The 17,624-nt window shown below is 42.2% G+C and overlaps 1 protein-coding gene across 1 annotated transcript; it reads left to right on the forward strand.

Moving 5' to 3' along the window:
* Positions 1-298: 298 nt before the first annotated feature.
* On the forward strand, positions 299-15,123 carry LOC144013252 (neuromedin-U receptor 1-like). The gene is made up of 4 exons (XM_077511914.1): positions 299-396; positions 3,388-4,076; positions 13,852-14,085; positions 14,765-15,123. Exons 2-4 carry the CDS (start codon positions 3,404-3,406, stop codon positions 15,121-15,123), a joined length of 1,266 nt encoding a protein of 421 aa, XP_077368040.1. The 5' UTR covers positions 299-396; positions 3,388-3,403.
* Positions 15,124-17,624: the final 2,501 nt, after the last annotated feature.

Here is a 17,624-nt window from a genome sequence, read left to right on the forward strand (position 1 = left end):
GAGGGTATGTCGACTCATTGTTCAGGGTTAATCTCACAATTTGTTGGACCTGCTTTGTGAAATACACCGCTGGTGGCATCCATTAATCAATCCATCTGTCATCCACACCTGAGAAAGAGAGAGAGCGAGAGAGACAGAGCGAGAGAGAGAGAGAGAGAGAGAGAGAGAGGGAGAGAGAGAGAGAGAGAGAGAGAGAGAGAGAGAGAGAGAGAGAGAGAGAGAGAGAGAGAGAGAGAGAGAGAGTATACCACAATCTGAGAATCAGAGTCAGTCGTGACACATTGAGTCACCAAGAGCACACCATCCTACATTCGGACCTAGCAGGAGTACCAACATTTGAACTTTTGTACAACTCCTTCAACGTGTGTCCATTTCCTCAAGGACTACAATCTACAGGTGTGTTTTCATTTTCTTTGGCTCTTCACAGTTGATCATAAGAAATCTTGCATGTATAAGTAAATGGGCAACCATGCAAAAAGTCTATGAATACATAGATGGACAGAAAGATATTAAGATCCTTTTTCTGGTTATGAACAAGTATTTGCTTCAAATAAGAATTTCCAAATTTCAATACATGTACTGTAGTAGTAAAATCATATTAGAAAAAACTTTGCTTTTTTCTTATACCTTTGATTAGGGACTTTTAAACAGCTTTAATTAAGTGTTTTTTTTGTTGTTTTTTTGTTGTTGTTTTTTTTAAATATTATTTTAAACTTTTTTATGTTAAATGTTTTAAAGTTTGTTGAATAATGTTTTAAGATTGTTATTGTATGTTGTTGTTTTTTTGTTTTGTTTTTTTTAGTAAATTTTGTAACCTATTTTTATTTATTTATTTATTTCCTCTGAATGTTAACTATTGTTTTTTGATGCTTATGTGTTGTCTTTCCTCGTGTAAAGCACATTGAGTTGCCTTGTGTATGAAATGTGCTATACAAATAAACTTGCCTTGCCTTGCCTATTACTAGGGGTAAGACATAGGGTGAAAATGACCATTTATGAATATACTAAAGGTAAATAAATATTGTCAAATTAAATATTACTGTTCTATTGCCATGAGTAAAACTACTCAAATTAAGTAATGTAATCCTCATTTCATTATTATTACTTGATGTTGTTTTAAGACCATTTGTGCAGAGAAAGTATAGTAAATATGCAACACAAATATTTTATTATTTACAGCTAATGTGTGGGAAGTATAATATTATTGACAATACACTTAAAATGCAGCTTGAAGCGTTGGATGAAATTAATGATCATATGTTTTGCTTGTGACACTAAAACATTGATGTCAAGTTTAATGAGAGGACAAGGTTGTGTGAATAAGGGTTAATGGCATTAACAAGTGTACTATGACAAGATAATGGGATGACAGCATTTCTACATCTGGATTCCAATGGTGACATAATTCAGTGTCAGTTGCCATGGGCGAGTTGCTAGGTGTCAAAGTTGTTAATTATAGCTTACTTGTCGTGAGGGGTCCTTGGTTTCCTACATTTATCTAATCCTCTTAAGGACATATCAGCTGTAGTCTTGACAGCTTTCTAAATGAGCATCATTTCCTTTAGGGACTGCAGATTACATACACATTACTTAATCAAACACATTATGCACAAAATGAGGATTTGACATATGTTTTAGAACTGATGGATACTTTTAGCATAGTCATTTTCCTCTGGAATCAAGGCGCAAATGGATGTAACGTTACATGTAATTTGAGCCATTTCTAAAAGCTTTCAAAGAACACTTTATGCTAGGAATCTTAGAAATATTCGGCTGGGCCAGTAGGAGACCATTCATTCATTCATTCATTCATTCATTCATTCATTTCCCGCCAATTAAAGCACCTCCTGTCATTACCTTAAAATAGGGCACATGGGAGGTACAATAGTCATTGACATGGCGGAAGAAGAAACTGATTTGCTCATGTCAGGCGGGAGTTTGAAGTTGGCAATGCACCAGTAAATTTATAAGAAACTGCAAGAAGACCTTCACGACTTGGATAGGGAGAGCACAGATCCACTCTGATGATATCCACCACACAAGTCTATGAAACTCGGAATGTGTCTGTGTCAAATTCAACAAAATCGCATTAGATTACTTGCGCCAACACCTAGACGTGTTTCCAGACATAAAGTGGCTTTCGGTGACAAAAATGTTATATGTTCCAGCCTGCCGGGCATAACAAGCATAACTCTTTGCTTACTCTCCTCTCATTGATCATTCCAATAGTTCAATAGTTATACTTCAGCAATCTGAAATGGAAACTACTGCTTATATCGCATTTTGATGAGCACACTGGAAGCAATTGTGGATATTGTTACTTTTTCTGTAAGAGGACCACTTACACTTAATAGTGGCAGTTTTTATCTAATGAGCTGCACTTGGCCATGTAAATTAAATTATACCCAGGGTGGTGGTGTCTTGGAGCCTCGGTTAATAACTAAGCGAATAGCTTTTTGGGGGCGCCCTTTTAAACAATGTAAAACTCAAATTGTCATGGTTTGGGTGGGGTTGATTTTCTTACTTTTGTTATGGCTCAGATTTGATTTTGGTTTAGTTTGATTTTGTCCTCATGATTCAGTTCAGTCATGATCTGTGTTTTGCATTGTTGTCCTTATGCCCCCTAGTCTTGTCAAGCATTGTCATGTCCACCTGTGTTTGCCTGCCCTTCCTCATGTGTCAACCAATCAGCATCCTTTGCCACTTGTGTCTTGCCCAGCTGTGTCTAATTGTGTCAATTAGTATGTGTGTGTATTTAGTTTCTTGTCTCCTCGCTTTCCGTGTCGATTCATTATTATTTCCTCCTGACATGCTGACCCATTTTTGCCCCATAGTTCTTCCCAAGTTTGCCTTGTTTGCCTTTCCGGAGTTCGTTTGTTTCAGACCAGTACCTCATTTACTTCCTTGTTTTTGTTCTATTAAATCCCTATTTGGCTTCACCTCTGCCTCCTTGCCCTGCATTTGGGTCCACCACCACAAATCCTCGTGACACAAATGGTTTATAAGACTTTGTGATCGCCGGATGTGGAAGTGCATTTCTGACTTGTGTGACATTGTGAAATAAACAAACATGAAAATCCAGAAATGCCAGGATTTTTGCATACACCATCTACTAAAAAGAGGCCTAAATTTCTAGATGCCTTGACACTCCCTATTGAACATGGAAAAAAACTAGGGTTAAGTGATTCCTTGTCTAGTGTTAATTTTTCATGTTTGTATTGTTTACATGTTCAAACAACTTTCACAAAAAAAAAAACAACAACAACTTACTCCTGCTGTGTAGCTACATCAACAGTCTCACAAAAAAAATAGTTTAAAAAAGATCCTCTAACCTTTTTCTGAAGTGACTCATTTATGTAATTGTAATTGTCTCCTTCTATTTCCAAGAACCATCCTGGGCACAATGGCGGAAGCAATCTGTTCCCATGCAAGTCTTAACATCTCCACTGATGTAGGATGTCCGGGTGCTGCTCTGTTGTGTAGTATGAACATCTCATTGCTCCGGGAGAATGCCACTAAGAAGGACATGAATGAAATGTGCTTGAGTGAAGATGAATACATGTCCATGCAACTGGGGCCGCCAAGGTCCCCGGTGTTCCTCTCTGTCTGCGTCACCTACCTGATAATCTTCCTGGTGGGCGTCCTGGGCAATTCCCTCACCTGTGCAGTCATCTTGAGCTACAAGGTGATGCAGACGCCAACCAACTACTATCTCCTGAGCCTGGCTGTGTCCGACCTCCTGGTGCTGCTTCTGGGCATGCCGCTGGAGCTCTACGAGATGTGGCAGAACTATCCGTTCCTGTTCGGGTTGGGCGGCTGCTACTTTAAAACCTTCCTGTTTGAAACGGTCTGCTTCGCCTCCATCCTCAATGTCACGGCCCTCAGCGTGGAGCGCTACTTTGCCGTGGTGCACCCCCTCAAGGTCAAACACATGACCACGTCGGCTCACGTCAAGAGGGTGGTCTTTACGCTGTGGTTGCTCTCCATGCTGTGCTCCGTGCCCAACACCAGCCTGCACGGGATTGTGGTGCTGCCTCCAAGGTTTGGACGACACTTCCCCCGTTCTGCTATCTGCCGTACGTATGGAACTTCTCTCAAATGTCTGCCTTCAAATATATTCATGCACTGTATTTACACTACACACTAAAAAACACTACATTTACATTACGTTCCTATAAGTAACTCAGAGGATATAGCACCACTTGATTAAATATAATGCAAGTTAAAATTTTTAATTAATTGATTTAAATAAACATTCCATGTTGTTAACGTTATTTTATGAGTTGAAATCAAATAATAATAATGTTGGTAATTACAACAACTTAAAGCTACTATATGGAGGATTTCCCCAAAAAATATCTTAACAATAGCCTTTTTATTTGACCATTTATGACTGAAACATATTCTAATTAGTAGATCAACATCTTAGCTGTTCACAATGGGTACTCCTACAAGCCTCTGGCCCATATTTTATTTAGGAAGTGTCCGGTCCGAATCCTTCGAATTTCCCGCCCTCTGTCTTCGGGATGTGACGTCATGCGCGTCCTCGTCAGTTGTTTCCTGACGCGCGAAGACGGAACTAGTACAGATTTTCGCTGCCCCAGACACCCGCTGTTACTCCGCGGAAGGCTGCTTAAAAAAAAAAAAAAAAAAAAAAAAAAAAAAAATGAAAACAAAAAATAAATAATCATCTAAACTTGATAGTGACCGACGCCGGGCAAGAACGAGAGTGAACATTGGTTTGACATTTCAGCGGTGGAGAGAGTTGAGATCGGACTTGGATTAGAAAAGTGATTCACAGCTGGCTTTCTTTCTCCTCCAAAAGGTAAGAAGTGAGTGTCTTGACATTTAGAAGAAAATGTGTTGTTTTCAAATAGCAGTAACCTCAAGATCGATCACTTCTCGGTCGTAACTATTGGGGTGAAAGTGAGGTGGACGGCAACATTTAGCGTGAAAGGGGCGGCAAAGTTGAATATAATAGAACAGAATGACTTTATGAAGAACAGACGTTCCATTCCGCGGCGTTTCAATCAGGCTAAATGTTGCCTTATTTTCCTCCGTGAAAACAGCCTATTGTAGCTACATTATGCTAACAGAATGTGAACGGTACTACTGAATGGCGATAACATTCACGGCCATATCACACTAAGTAGTGAATGGGTCTATATGTTTTTCACAATCGTCAATTTCCATAACTGACAGCCCACCTTTCGGCTCATGCACAATGACGCTAGCCTGGGGGCGACATACACTAATAATGACTAGAATCAGGTTGACGTCCGTCGAGCGGGGTGACTACAATATGTAACTGCATATTAACATCGGAATGAGGTCCAATTAATTGACGTAATTTGCACATCATTTTGGAGTACAGCACAGGACTGGACTTCGACCGACTAAAGCAATATGATCTGCACGTCCCGTGGACATCAATTGTTTAGTGGGGATCGAGAGTCTCACTCCGTTAAGTGGCCAGCTTTGTATAACATTATACAACTTCTTACCTCTGAAAACATAGTTTAATTGGATATGAAGAGCCCAGTCTTCAGTATTGAGTTCGTGCACGTACGAGTGCGCGCAGCGTGTACGAGCGTGCAGTTTGTTTTCGGCCACAGGTGGCAGTAGAGATTTGAAATTTTAAATCTTCCATATAGCTGCTTTAATTTAACATGTCATATGCACTCAAAATTCACTGTTGTAAGCTGAACACAAAATTCAAGTTGGCATAACTTAATAAACTTAGCTTGATTGCTTAATATATCTCAACATATATCTCAACACTGACTCAATTTTAAGATGATTTGAATACTCCCATAATGCATTTCTCCATGGTCAAGCCGTCAATACCAGCGTTTTCTATGGAGGTAAATATGGTACAAAAGTAACTTGTAAAGAAAAAAAAATGTACCTGTAGAAAAAAGTATAAATTTGGATCTGTAAAAGTTGTGATTTGTACCTGTAAAAAATAAATAAATAATTGTACCTGTAACAGGCCTGTGTAGGCCTACGTAAAAAAAAAAATAAAAATAAAAAAAAATTGGACCTGTAAAACAATTTGTACCTGTACAAAAGTAAATGTGTACCAAAGAAAAGTACATAAAAAATTATACATAAAAAAAAAAAACACAATTGTACGTAAACAAAATTCTGTACATAAAAAAATGTACGGAAAAAAAAATTTACCTGTAGAAAAACAATTGTACATGTAGAAAGAATTGTAAATTTGTATCTGTACAAGTCATGATTTGTACCTGTAGAAATGACAACTTGTAGTCAAAGAAGTCGCCTCTCTGAGTCACAAGTGGCTTTTCTGCTGCTGTCCAGTCACATGACTTTTGCACCAAATTTCTCGCTACAGGTGAGGCAAAATAATTCGTACTGGTAGAGGTCAGTGATTTGTATGTGTAGAGAAGGGGGCGGGCTCTGGAGGATTTTGGGAGCGGGCTGAAGCTCAACCTCATTGGTTCAGGAACGACGGTGGATGATCTCAAAAGAGGTCACGTTATTAGAACAGGTAGCGGTGCATCAAGGATTCTCATTTGTTGGACTTCACCTCCCCTTTAAAGCAGGTTTGATTTCCGAGATGGATAGAGATGGATTAAGAAGTAGCTTTTGATTGAAAAAAAAAAAAAAAAAAAAAGTAGCTTTTGATTGACTGCATGCTGGCGTCTGTGCAAACAGAATGGTTGGGTCAGCATATTCATACAGTCCAAAAAATAATAACTTCAATACAAACTTTATACATCATGGTGAATTGTAAATGCACCAAAAATACCTCAAGCCCTTTGGGGATACTGTATAGGATTTTAAAATAAAAACTTCAAATATATAATCATGAACTAACATCTTATGAAAGGGTGTCGAGTTGAATATATCTCAGTTCAAGTATTCAGATAGTATTTGAAGACATTAAGTAGAGGAAGTGCCAGGACAAGTTACTGTCTCAGCTATGACAATACAATGGCCCAGGTCAAAGGAAATACATTCAGGAGAGAAAGTCACTGTCCAAACGTGTAGGCTTCAAATCTTGAAATGAAATCGTGACTTCAATGTGTTCAGTTTACGTGACAATTAGCAACATGAGATGAGCTAGCTAGCACCGGATTTAGAGCTATGATTGTACAATAAATATTTAACCTTGCCCTCGCAAGATGAATTCTTGCGATATTTGTGAGTTCACAAAGACCGGAGTATACATCTTGTACCGCTCCCGCAGATAAACGCCGTTCCGAACCACCGGTGGTTCAGACCAATCACAGAGCGACATTGTGTTGGGGGGGGGGGGGCGGGATATGCAACTGTGACAAAACCAGGAAGCCAACGCCGACGCAGGGGCTAACAAACCCAACATGGACGAATGGACGCTACAAGTAATTCTGTTGTGACCTCTTTTGAGATCAACCCACTTGTTCGCTAAACCAATGAGGTTACACTTCAGCCCGCCCCCAAAACCCCCAGAGCCTGCTCCCTTCTCTACACGTACAAATCACTGACCTCTATGAGTACGACTCGTTTTGCCCCATCTGTTGCGAGAAATTTGGTACAAAAGTCACGTGACTGGACAGCATCAGAAAAACTACTTGTGACTCCTAGTGGCGACTTTGACTACAGGTTGTCATTTCTACAGGTACAAATAATGACTTTTACAGATACAAATCTACACTTCTTTCTACAGGTCCTATTTTTTTTCTACAGGTCCATTTTTTTTTTTTTTTTTTAAAGAGCTCAGAATTGTTCATTCGGTAGTCTTACCGATTCAACGTCTTATCATCATTGCTCTTTTTTTTCTTTTTTTTTTCTTTTTTTTTGTGTGTATGTGTGTGCGTGCGTTTGCGTGCGTGCGTGTGCGTGCAAATACGTATAAATTTATACTCATTAATTCACCTAAAACCTTATAAATATCCCATTACCCTTCGCCTTAACCAGGTACTTCAGAATCTTGCCAGAGTCGTGAGGTTCAAATGGTCAGGAGACCAGAGAAAAGGTCAGAAAAAATAAAGAGAAAGGAAAGATAAATCAAAGTGAAATCCAGCACCAACCAAACACTTCCTGCCTTCCCCATAGTTACAAAATCAAAGTCTTACGCCAACCCCGGAAGCCTCTAAATTCCAACAAATTAGCGAGATCTCAAGAGACCAGAGGAAAAACTAAAGAGAGGAAGGAGGGAAGGATCGATGAGGCAGAGTGAGATCCATAGAAGCCAGTACATCCAGCCTCTAAATTCCAACAAATTAGCGAGATCTCAAGAGACCAGAGGAAAAACTAAAGAGAGGAAGGAGGGAAGGATCGATGAGGCAGAGTGAGATCCATAGAAGCCAGTACATCCAATCCATCAAAGTGAAATCCAGCACCAAACAAACCCCTCCTGCGTGGTTACAAAACCAGAGTCTTATGCCAACCCCAGAAACCTCAAACTTCCAATAAATTGAGATCTCAAGTGACCAGAGGAAAAACTAAAGAGAGGAAGGAGGGAAGGATAGATAAAGCAAAGTGAGATCCACAGACACCAGCACCCACTGATTCAAGGGGCTGTGGGAGGGAGAGGCAAATTCTGTTTGAGTTTCAGTAGATGCTGGTGCGATGGATCTGGCATGCATAAGGACCACCACCAAAGAATCCCCAGGCCGCGGCAGCACCAAGGCTACACCCACGCCACCCGAGCGGACACCGGTCGGCGAGCCGACCCAGACGCCCGGAACACCCCCGCCCCAGCCCTGGCCCACACCCCCGAGCCCAAGGCCGCAGAACGAGGCCTGGCGGGTCCCGCCACGACCCAGGCCCCGCCACCCCCGGCCCCCAAACCCCCGAACACACCCCGACCCCCAACACCCAACCCCCCACCCACCCATACCCCCCCCCCCCAAACAAGCCACCCCCCCCCCCCCCCCCCCGACGACCGCCAAGCCCCCCGCGAACCCCGCCCCCCGCGAGCCCCCCACCCCCGGAAACCGGCACCGGGCAGCAGCGCAGAGAGGGAAGACGTGCCCGCCCCACCTCCTGCCGTGCGAAAGGAGCACAGCGGCGGGAGGGGGGAAGCAGAGGAGGAAGCACCGGGGGAGAGGCGAAACACCAGAACACCGAGCCCGGTGGGAAGAGGCCCCGGTCGTCACGCCAGCGTACTAGTGACACCTAACCCTGTTACTGAGTCCGCCAGCTCGCCGACTGGCGAGCTCTACCCTTACACCGTGAATGTGGCCCCACCCAGTGTATATACAAGTGTGTGCGTGTGGTGCATTAAAATTGGGAGCAGGTGAGTCGGAGCAGAGGGAAAAAATTTCCCCTACTCCGATACACCCGCATCCCCCCCAAAAAATTAATATGTATATGTGTGGTGCATTAAAAAAGGAAATGGAGGGACAAAGTGGTGGGGCAGGGACACAGATAGGGGGGACCACAGCGCTGCCAGGCACTGCAGTCCATCCCCCCTGATGGCTCCCCGCCCCAACTCACCCCTCCCCTTGGACATGAAGTGCATTAAAATTGGAGGGGAGTTGAAGGGTGAAGACGGTGTTTCCACCCTTCCCCACCCCACCAAGAAATGTGTTGTGTGCCCTATGTGTATATTTACAAAGTGTATAGTGCAAAACTAGTGAAGTGAGTAAGAGGAGCGACCAGCGGGGCCTCACCCAACCCGGCGGGTGTAGGTGGCACGCCCGCCCCCCACCCCACCCATCTGGCACCACGATAGGCGGACAGGGCCAGCGCAGCAGGGCTACTGGACAGCCCACCGGCCCCCGGAGCCCGACGCCCGCGCCGGGGAGGGAGCCCCAGGCCCAGGGAGAGGGAGGGGGAGGGGGCGGGGGGCAGACAGGGAAGGGGGGAGGGGGAAGCGGGGAGGAGACGACAAGAAGGCGAAAGGGCGGCTGCAGGGCAGGAGGGGGGGCGACAAGGGAAAGGGGACCGGGAGGCAGAGGAGGATGGGCGGGGGGAGGCGAGGAGGGAGAGGCGACGGGGGGGAGGAAGGGGGAGCGGAGAGAGAACCACATCAGAGGCCCACCCGCCCCGAATCGCGCCACCGGGCACAGAGCAGCGGACCGCGCCGGGACGGCACCGCCCCGGGCACCAGGGAAAGCACCCCAACACCGCACCCCACAGGGGGCCCAGGGAGCGGCCAAGACGCAACCGCTACCGAGCAGACAACCGGGGGGGGGGCAGAGCTACCCCCGCCCGACCACGGGGGACGGCGTCAAGAAAATTGACTAATTAGCATGCAGTAACACCAAGTGTTGATGCTTAGTGCCCACTAGAAATAAATCTTAAGGAGTTAGTGAGTATAGTGTCGTATAGTGTGCTCGAGCCCACTAGCAGCAACTAGCTTCCTGACTATATAAAAATAAAAACAATCAGATACAAAATACCAAATACAGAAGCAGCGAAAACAGAAGTTGTAACGATGTGGTGGCTCTCGTTAACAGGCAGAATCTAGGCAGGATTAAGTTGCCAAATTAAGATTAAAATATTCTATGTACATAGACCATATTTGTTTAAATCTTGATACTTGATTTTTATTTAAGGCAGAGATTTTTTCCATTGAGATATAATTTATTAGTAAGTTTAACCAGTGGTCGATATTTAGAGATTGTTTATTTTTCCAATTGACAAGGATTATTTTTTTAGCAATAGTAAGGGCTATAAGTATAGATTGAGATTGTTTACATGGTATCTCAGTTATTGTTAAGTCACCTAGTAAACACAATCTTGGAGATAAAGGAAGCCTACAGTTTAATATATCAGCGAGCTTTTCCAAGATTTTAGTCCAGAAATGCAGCACTGGAGTACATGACCATAAAGCATGAAGATAAGTATCGGCAGTGTTTTGTGAGCACTGGAGACAAATGTCGGAGTCAGAGAGTCCCATTTTTTTCATCATATATTGTGTAATATATGTTCTATGAAGTATCTTATATTGGATAAGTTGCAAATTTGTCTGTTTGGTCATTTTAAATACATTTTCACAGATTTGGGTCCAAAAGTCTGGTTCCGGTACTATAGACAAGTCTTTTTCCCATTTTAAAGTCGGTAAATACGTTTTATTTGTGTATAAAAATAACATATATTTTTGATATTTTCTTTATTGTTTTTGGAGAAAGCTTTATAATATCTTTAGCTAAGACAGACAGTTGGAGCGTATCCTGAAGTGTTGGGATTTGTTTCTTAACCATATTTTTAACTTGCAGATAATGTAAGAAATTTCCGTTTTTTATTTCATATTTTTGGACCAAGTTTGTATACGATATAAACTTATTATCTGAGAAAAGATGATGAAGGTGTGTAATTCCTTTCTGCTTCCATAAGCTTAAATGGAACAACTGATTATTAAGTTGAAAGTCGGGGTTATGCCAAATGGGAGAGAGCCCACAGGGCGCCAATTGGGAGTTTGTAATTTCTAATGCCTTCCACCAGGCAGTCAGGGTGGCGGCTATCATTGGGTTTTTAAAACAATTATGTCGTTTTACTGATTTTGTAATAAAGAGTAAATCTAACAGTCTAAGATTATTACAATCCTTCTGCTCCAATTCCAACCAACAGTTAGTACCTCTGTTGGGTTGTGTCCATAGCACAAGATATTGTAGTTGATTAGCTATATAATAGTACATAAAGTTTGGTGCCTCTAAACCTTTAGATTTACTTTCCTTGTCCATTTTTTTTTTACGTACAATTTTTTTTTATGTACAGATTTTTTTTTTTTACGTACAATTTAAAAAATAAAATTAAAAAAACAACACAGTCATCCTCAATAGTCTTAATGCTCAAAATAAAACATAAAAATGCTCTTTTAGTTTAAGATTCACAATTTTGAAGTATTTCCAAACCGGTGAAGTTTTGGTGAAAAACTGCTGCAAGCTAGCACCAGTTACAGGCAAGGAGGACTCACTTAACGTCTTCCCCCTCTGCCATCGGTCGCTTGTACTCGTCTGCGTCACGAGTACTCGAGTACTTGAAAAAAGGCTGGTATCGGCCCGATACCGATACCTGGTAGCAGTACTCGCCCATCCCTAATTAAAATACATGCCTGAAGGACGCATTGTTACTAAGACGTGCTGTTAATTTAAGTCTTGCCAATTCTCACTCACTACTGCCCACCACAGGCAGTGAATTGCATCTGTCTTCTTCCGTGCTTGGAACATTTTACTTGTACATAGAAGCGAAGCATTTTAAGTATGACTGGAGGTTGATTAGTTGTTTGGAAAAAGTTATGTAACCAACATCATTCATAAAGAAGCTAAATTCAAAATATGGAAAAAATCCGTGGTCGCAACTGAAAACGTGTCCTTATGATAGCAGTTATTACGTAAGCAGTACTTGATAATATGTTACTGAAGAGGGAAAGCTATTTCATCCAAAGTAATATTGTTTGTTATACACCATTCATATAAGTTGTCGCAACTACTAATGGCTGTGATTGGCTGGAAACCAGGTTGTACCCCACCTACTGCCCGAAGCTGCAGCTGGGATAGGCTCCAGCACCCCCGCAACCCTTGTGAGGAATAAGGGTTAGTACCTCTGTTGGGTTGTGTCCATAGCACAAGATATTGTAGTTGATTAGCTATATAATAGTACATAAAGTTTGGTGCCTCTAAACCTTTAGATTTACTTTCCTTGTCCATTTTTTTTTTACGTACAATTTTTTTTTATGTACAGATTTTTTTTTTTTACGTACAATTTAAAAAATAAAATTAAAAAAACAACACAGTCATCCTCAATAGTCTTAATGCTCAAAATAAAACATAAAAATGCTCTTTTAGTTTAAGATTCACAATTTTGAAGTATTTCCAAACCGGTGAAGTTTTGGTGAAAAACTGCTGCAAGCTAGCACCAGTTACAGGCAAGGAGGACTCACTTAACGTCTTCCCCCTCTGCCATCGGTCGCTTGTACTCGTCTGCGTCACGAGTACTCGAGTACTTGAAAAAAGGCAACTGAAAACGTGTCCTTATGATAGCAGTTATTACGTAAGCAGTACTTGATAATATGTTACTGAAGAGGGAAAGCTATTTCATCCAAAGTAATATTGTTTGTTATACACCATTCATATAAGTTGTCGCAACTACTAATGGCTGTGATTGGCTGGAAACCAGGTTGTACCCCACCTACTGCCCGAAGCTGCAGCTGGGATAGGCTCCAGCACCCCCGCAACCCTTGTGAGGAATAAGGGTTAGTACCTCTGTTGGGTTGTGTCCATAGCACAAGATATTGTAGTTGATTAGCTATATAATAGTACATAAAGTTTGGTGCCTCTAAACCTTTAGATTTACTTTCCTTGTCCATTTTTTTTTTACGTACAATTTTTTTTTATGTACAGATTTTTTTTTTTTACGTACAATTTAAAAAATAAAATTAAAAAAACAACACAGTCATCCTCAATAGTCTTAATAGTCAATAGTCGAGTACTTGAAAAAAGGCAACTGAAAACGTGTCCTTATGATAGCAGTTATTACGTAAGTAATAACCAGGTTGTACCCCACCTACTGCCCGAAGCTGCAGCTGGGATAGGCTCCAGCACCCCCGCAACCCTTGTGAGGAATATGCAGTCATGAAAATAGATGGATGGAACTACTAATGGAAACTGTTGATTTGTTATTGTTGTTGTTGAGGCTAAACATTTATTTTTGTTTTAGAGCCTAACAGCCAGGGCAGCACTGTTTCACTGTTGATAAAATGGGATAGTCGTGAGACCAGGCAAACAGGTCTGTCATGGCCGCCAGAAACGTGTTAGGTAGCCAATTGCGTGCATTCATGGATCAAATACTTTGTGTGAATGTTTTCCGTTCATCTTTTTGTTCCAGAGCTGGAAGCTGGGCAAAAAACAGTTATGCATATTTTGTCACTCATTGGTATGTTTCAATCCTCAGAGTTGGTAAAGCCCAAATGGATGTACAACCTGATCATCTTGATTTCCACGTTGGTCTTCTTCATCCTGCCCATGCTGATCATCAGCATCCTCTACCTCCTTATCGGGTTGCAGCTGCACAGGGAGAGGATGCTGGCGAAGGTGGAGGACAGGTGCAGCTTTGGACCAGAAAGCCTCAGCAGAGCCCACAAGCAGAAAATGAACAAACGAAATCTTCAAGTCACCAAAATGTTGTGTAGGTGACATCTTAAAATTATTCCTGCCTTTTTACCATTAAACAGGACTACAACACTGATTCCCAATCTTACTTAATTGGCCTGAAAATGATTATACATTTTCTACAAAAAAAAAAAGCAACTGCCTAGCAACCAGCAGCCAATCAGAAGTTGCCTTACTGTCTCCACCAATCAGTTCTCAGGTTATACTAGCCACTAAATAGAACACACATTATTATTGTAAAGAACACTTTTGGGTTGACTTCGTCCAATGAGGAAACCGATATTCGGGGGGGACTTTGGGGGAGAGGTTTAAGACCTTCTGGTTTGATCGACTGTCATTCCCTGTGTAAAGTGTGAATGGTATATGCCTGCTACATGCTACGTGAAAGTCATCTTTGTGGAGCTCATCAGTATTCTGTGGCACCCAATTTAGTGTATGAAAGTGTGACAATGGACTTTTTTCCCCATCAATCCATTTAGCAGCCTATTTTGTATACCGGCATGTATTCAGCTCAGGTCTATCCCATCTGACACTAGCATATATCAACACAACAATATACTCAATTATACAGTGTCCCCAAAGTCTCTTTCAATTTGAAACATTTTGTACAAAAGCATCTGAAATATAGTATGTTTAATGGATTTTGGTTTTTGATTTTGGTTTGAGAACCCCCGCTCTATATCCCATGTGTGCAGGTGTGTTGGTGGCAGTTTTTGGCTTCTGCTGGGCTCCCTTCCACATGGACCGTCTGATGTGGAGTCTCATGGACACGTCGCTCGAGCAACATCTCCAGATCTTCGAGCACGTCCACATCGTCTCGGGCGTCTTCTTCTACCTGAGTGCCGCCATCAACCCCATCCTCTATAACCTCATGTCCACGCGCTTCAGAGAAATGTTCAGACACATCTCGTGCTGCGCCAACACCTGGTCGCTGCACTCGAGCTTAGAGATGACCCTGCGCAGTAGCTTGAGCCAGAAAACACAGAGAAGCGGCAAATGGGCTGAAACATCTATGGTGAAGCAAAATGCATTGAATCGGGATGCTAGTGAATAATATGTGAGAAATACAGTACGTTTTGAAATGGGGTGGGGCATCAGCACAAATTCGTGATGCTGGTTACTTTCTTTCTTTCTTTATTTTTATTTTTTATTTTTTTTTAGAAAAAAAATGTAAAGTGAATTAATTTAGTCCAGATCCAAAAAGGGCTCTGTTTTCGTAAATGCTGCATTAACTGTGCAGTTGCTATTGTGAACATTTTAAAAATATGGCAGCTTTTGAGTATCTGCAAAATTACCAACACCCGGTCCAGCACACCTCTGAGCAGAGCAGTGCACCACGCTGGACTTTGGGTTACCCCGGGTTTTCACCGGTTGCGGTTGCGGTGCGGTTGCGGTGCGGTTGCGGTGCAGTCCGGCGACGCAAGCAATTAGATTCCATTCATTCGAATGGTGCAGTTTACACCGCTTGCGGGTGCGTTGCGTGTCGACTGCGGAAGGCCTGCGGCGTGCCGCAAGCCTTCCGCAAGGATAGACCTATTTTCTATTTTTGCAGGACGCCACAGCGGTAGGCCTGCGGCAAATGGCAAGCTAGCACAAAACACATCGAGCGGGACAGGAAGACCGAGGCAGTTTCAAAATAAATTTCCGGTTACCTTTCAGAATAAAACACTCGCCAGCTCCTATTTTGCAAGCTTTCAGCAAAACGTGACGTGGGCGTCGCCGGGCCATGTGCTCATTCACGGTTTAGACAACAGCGAACATGGACGAGGAGAGGTTTATATTGGAGGTGGAAAACCACAAAATAATATATGACACGGCACATCCTTTTTATAAGGACTGTAATGTATTGTGAGTTTGATGTTCGCGATTGCTTGTTGTGCCCGTCTCGCTTGCCGTACTGAGCGGCAGCCGGACGCGGAAGACAGAAATAAAGAGTGGACCCGCACTGACCCGACTCTCGTTATTAATATACTTTACAAGGACAACCAAAAAAAGGATGCTGCATGGAATTTCATATCTTTCTGCTTCTCTGTTGAGCAGACTTTCTGTATGTTTGTCGTTGTGAAATGCCACATGATCGCGCGCGCGCGGTCCCGCGAGACACGTTGGGAAGTGGGCAGCGACGGAGCTGCCGGACCGCAGCTGTGCGGAGCCGGTGTGGATTGACAAAAAAATTGACCCGTCCGGAGCACGCAGTCAAGACGCACCGCACCGCAACCGCACCGCAACCGCATCCAGTGAAAACCCGGGGTTAGGGTTAGGGTCATGAAAATGTTAGGCTCTGGATTTGGATCCCAAACCGCAGACCCAAATAAGAGTTTTAACACTTTATTCGCATAACATCAAGAGGCGTAGAACAAACTTGACTAGACGAAAAACAACGAGAATGTATCAAGAATTACGAGACGCTAAACTAACTTGGGCTGTGGAGTTGCACAGAGGAACAGAGGTAATAATCTGAAAAAAAAACACTTCTCAGACAGGCTTATATGGACAGCGAATCGATCTGATTGGTTGTGGCTAGACATGTGGGTAACAGGACTGACATGGAATTATGGATTGGCTGTTGACCAGAGGAAAGAGATTAAAGATTCTTGACATCACATAGATTCTGACATCACATAGCATCTTATCAGTTGAAACTAGATGCATCAGTTCAAAACAGGCACTTGACCTTAGTTCAAAACAGACACTTGACCACACGGTCATGACCCAAACATAACCCTTGCATGACCCAAACATAACCCTGGCATGCCCTTGCATGACCCAAACTTAACACTGGCATGACCCAGTAATGACAGAAAATCGGGCCCTAAATTTTATAAAGTGCATGGGCCAGTAAGAGTTTAGCCAATACCTCACCACTCACCAAATTACCTTTAATAAAATTAAATATAATTGAAATAATAATAATAATAATAATAATAATAATAATAATAATAATAATAATAATAATAATAATAATAATAATAATAATAATAAAATGAAATATATGTTTAAAGATTTTAGGGTGAGTAGGATAAATATAAGGTTAATTATGAGTAAAATTGTTTCGTTCATACGTATTGTTCGATTTGTGATGTGAAAAAACAGACTCGCATTAAAAGTTGTACATTGGCAGTGGCTCCGTTTCAATAGAAGAGATTGGAACATGTTGGGCTTCAGAATAGCCTGATCTACATACGACCCTCCCATCATGAGGCCGACCTCACAACCGTCTCTCATAGAGTCCAGCTGATTCTCAAATCGAGATGCAGTAGTGGTTGACAATTGAAAAATGGAGCATGAGATATTGAGTAAGTGAAGTCACTTAAGACAAAACCATTTGAGAGGAGTACGTACGAGCAGAAGCTCTTCATGAAAGCGTGTCAAAGTCATCAACATAAAAATGAATCACATGTATAACCGTGGTTTGACAACAAGGCTTAGATAACGCTGAAGAGGCTAATGCTACTTTATTTAGCTTAGATGCCTATATTTTCAAACATCAGCATCTTACCATCTAAGTATTACGAGAAATTAGATGCACCAGTGTTTCACCATCTTTGTTTGAAC

The sequence above is a fragment of the Festucalex cinctus genome, chromosome 1 (genome assembly GCF_051991245.1).
Source record: "Festucalex cinctus isolate MCC-2025b chromosome 1, RoL_Fcin_1.0, whole genome shotgun sequence".
Classification (NCBI taxonomy): Eukaryota; Metazoa; Chordata; class Actinopteri; order Syngnathiformes; family Syngnathidae; genus Festucalex; species Festucalex cinctus.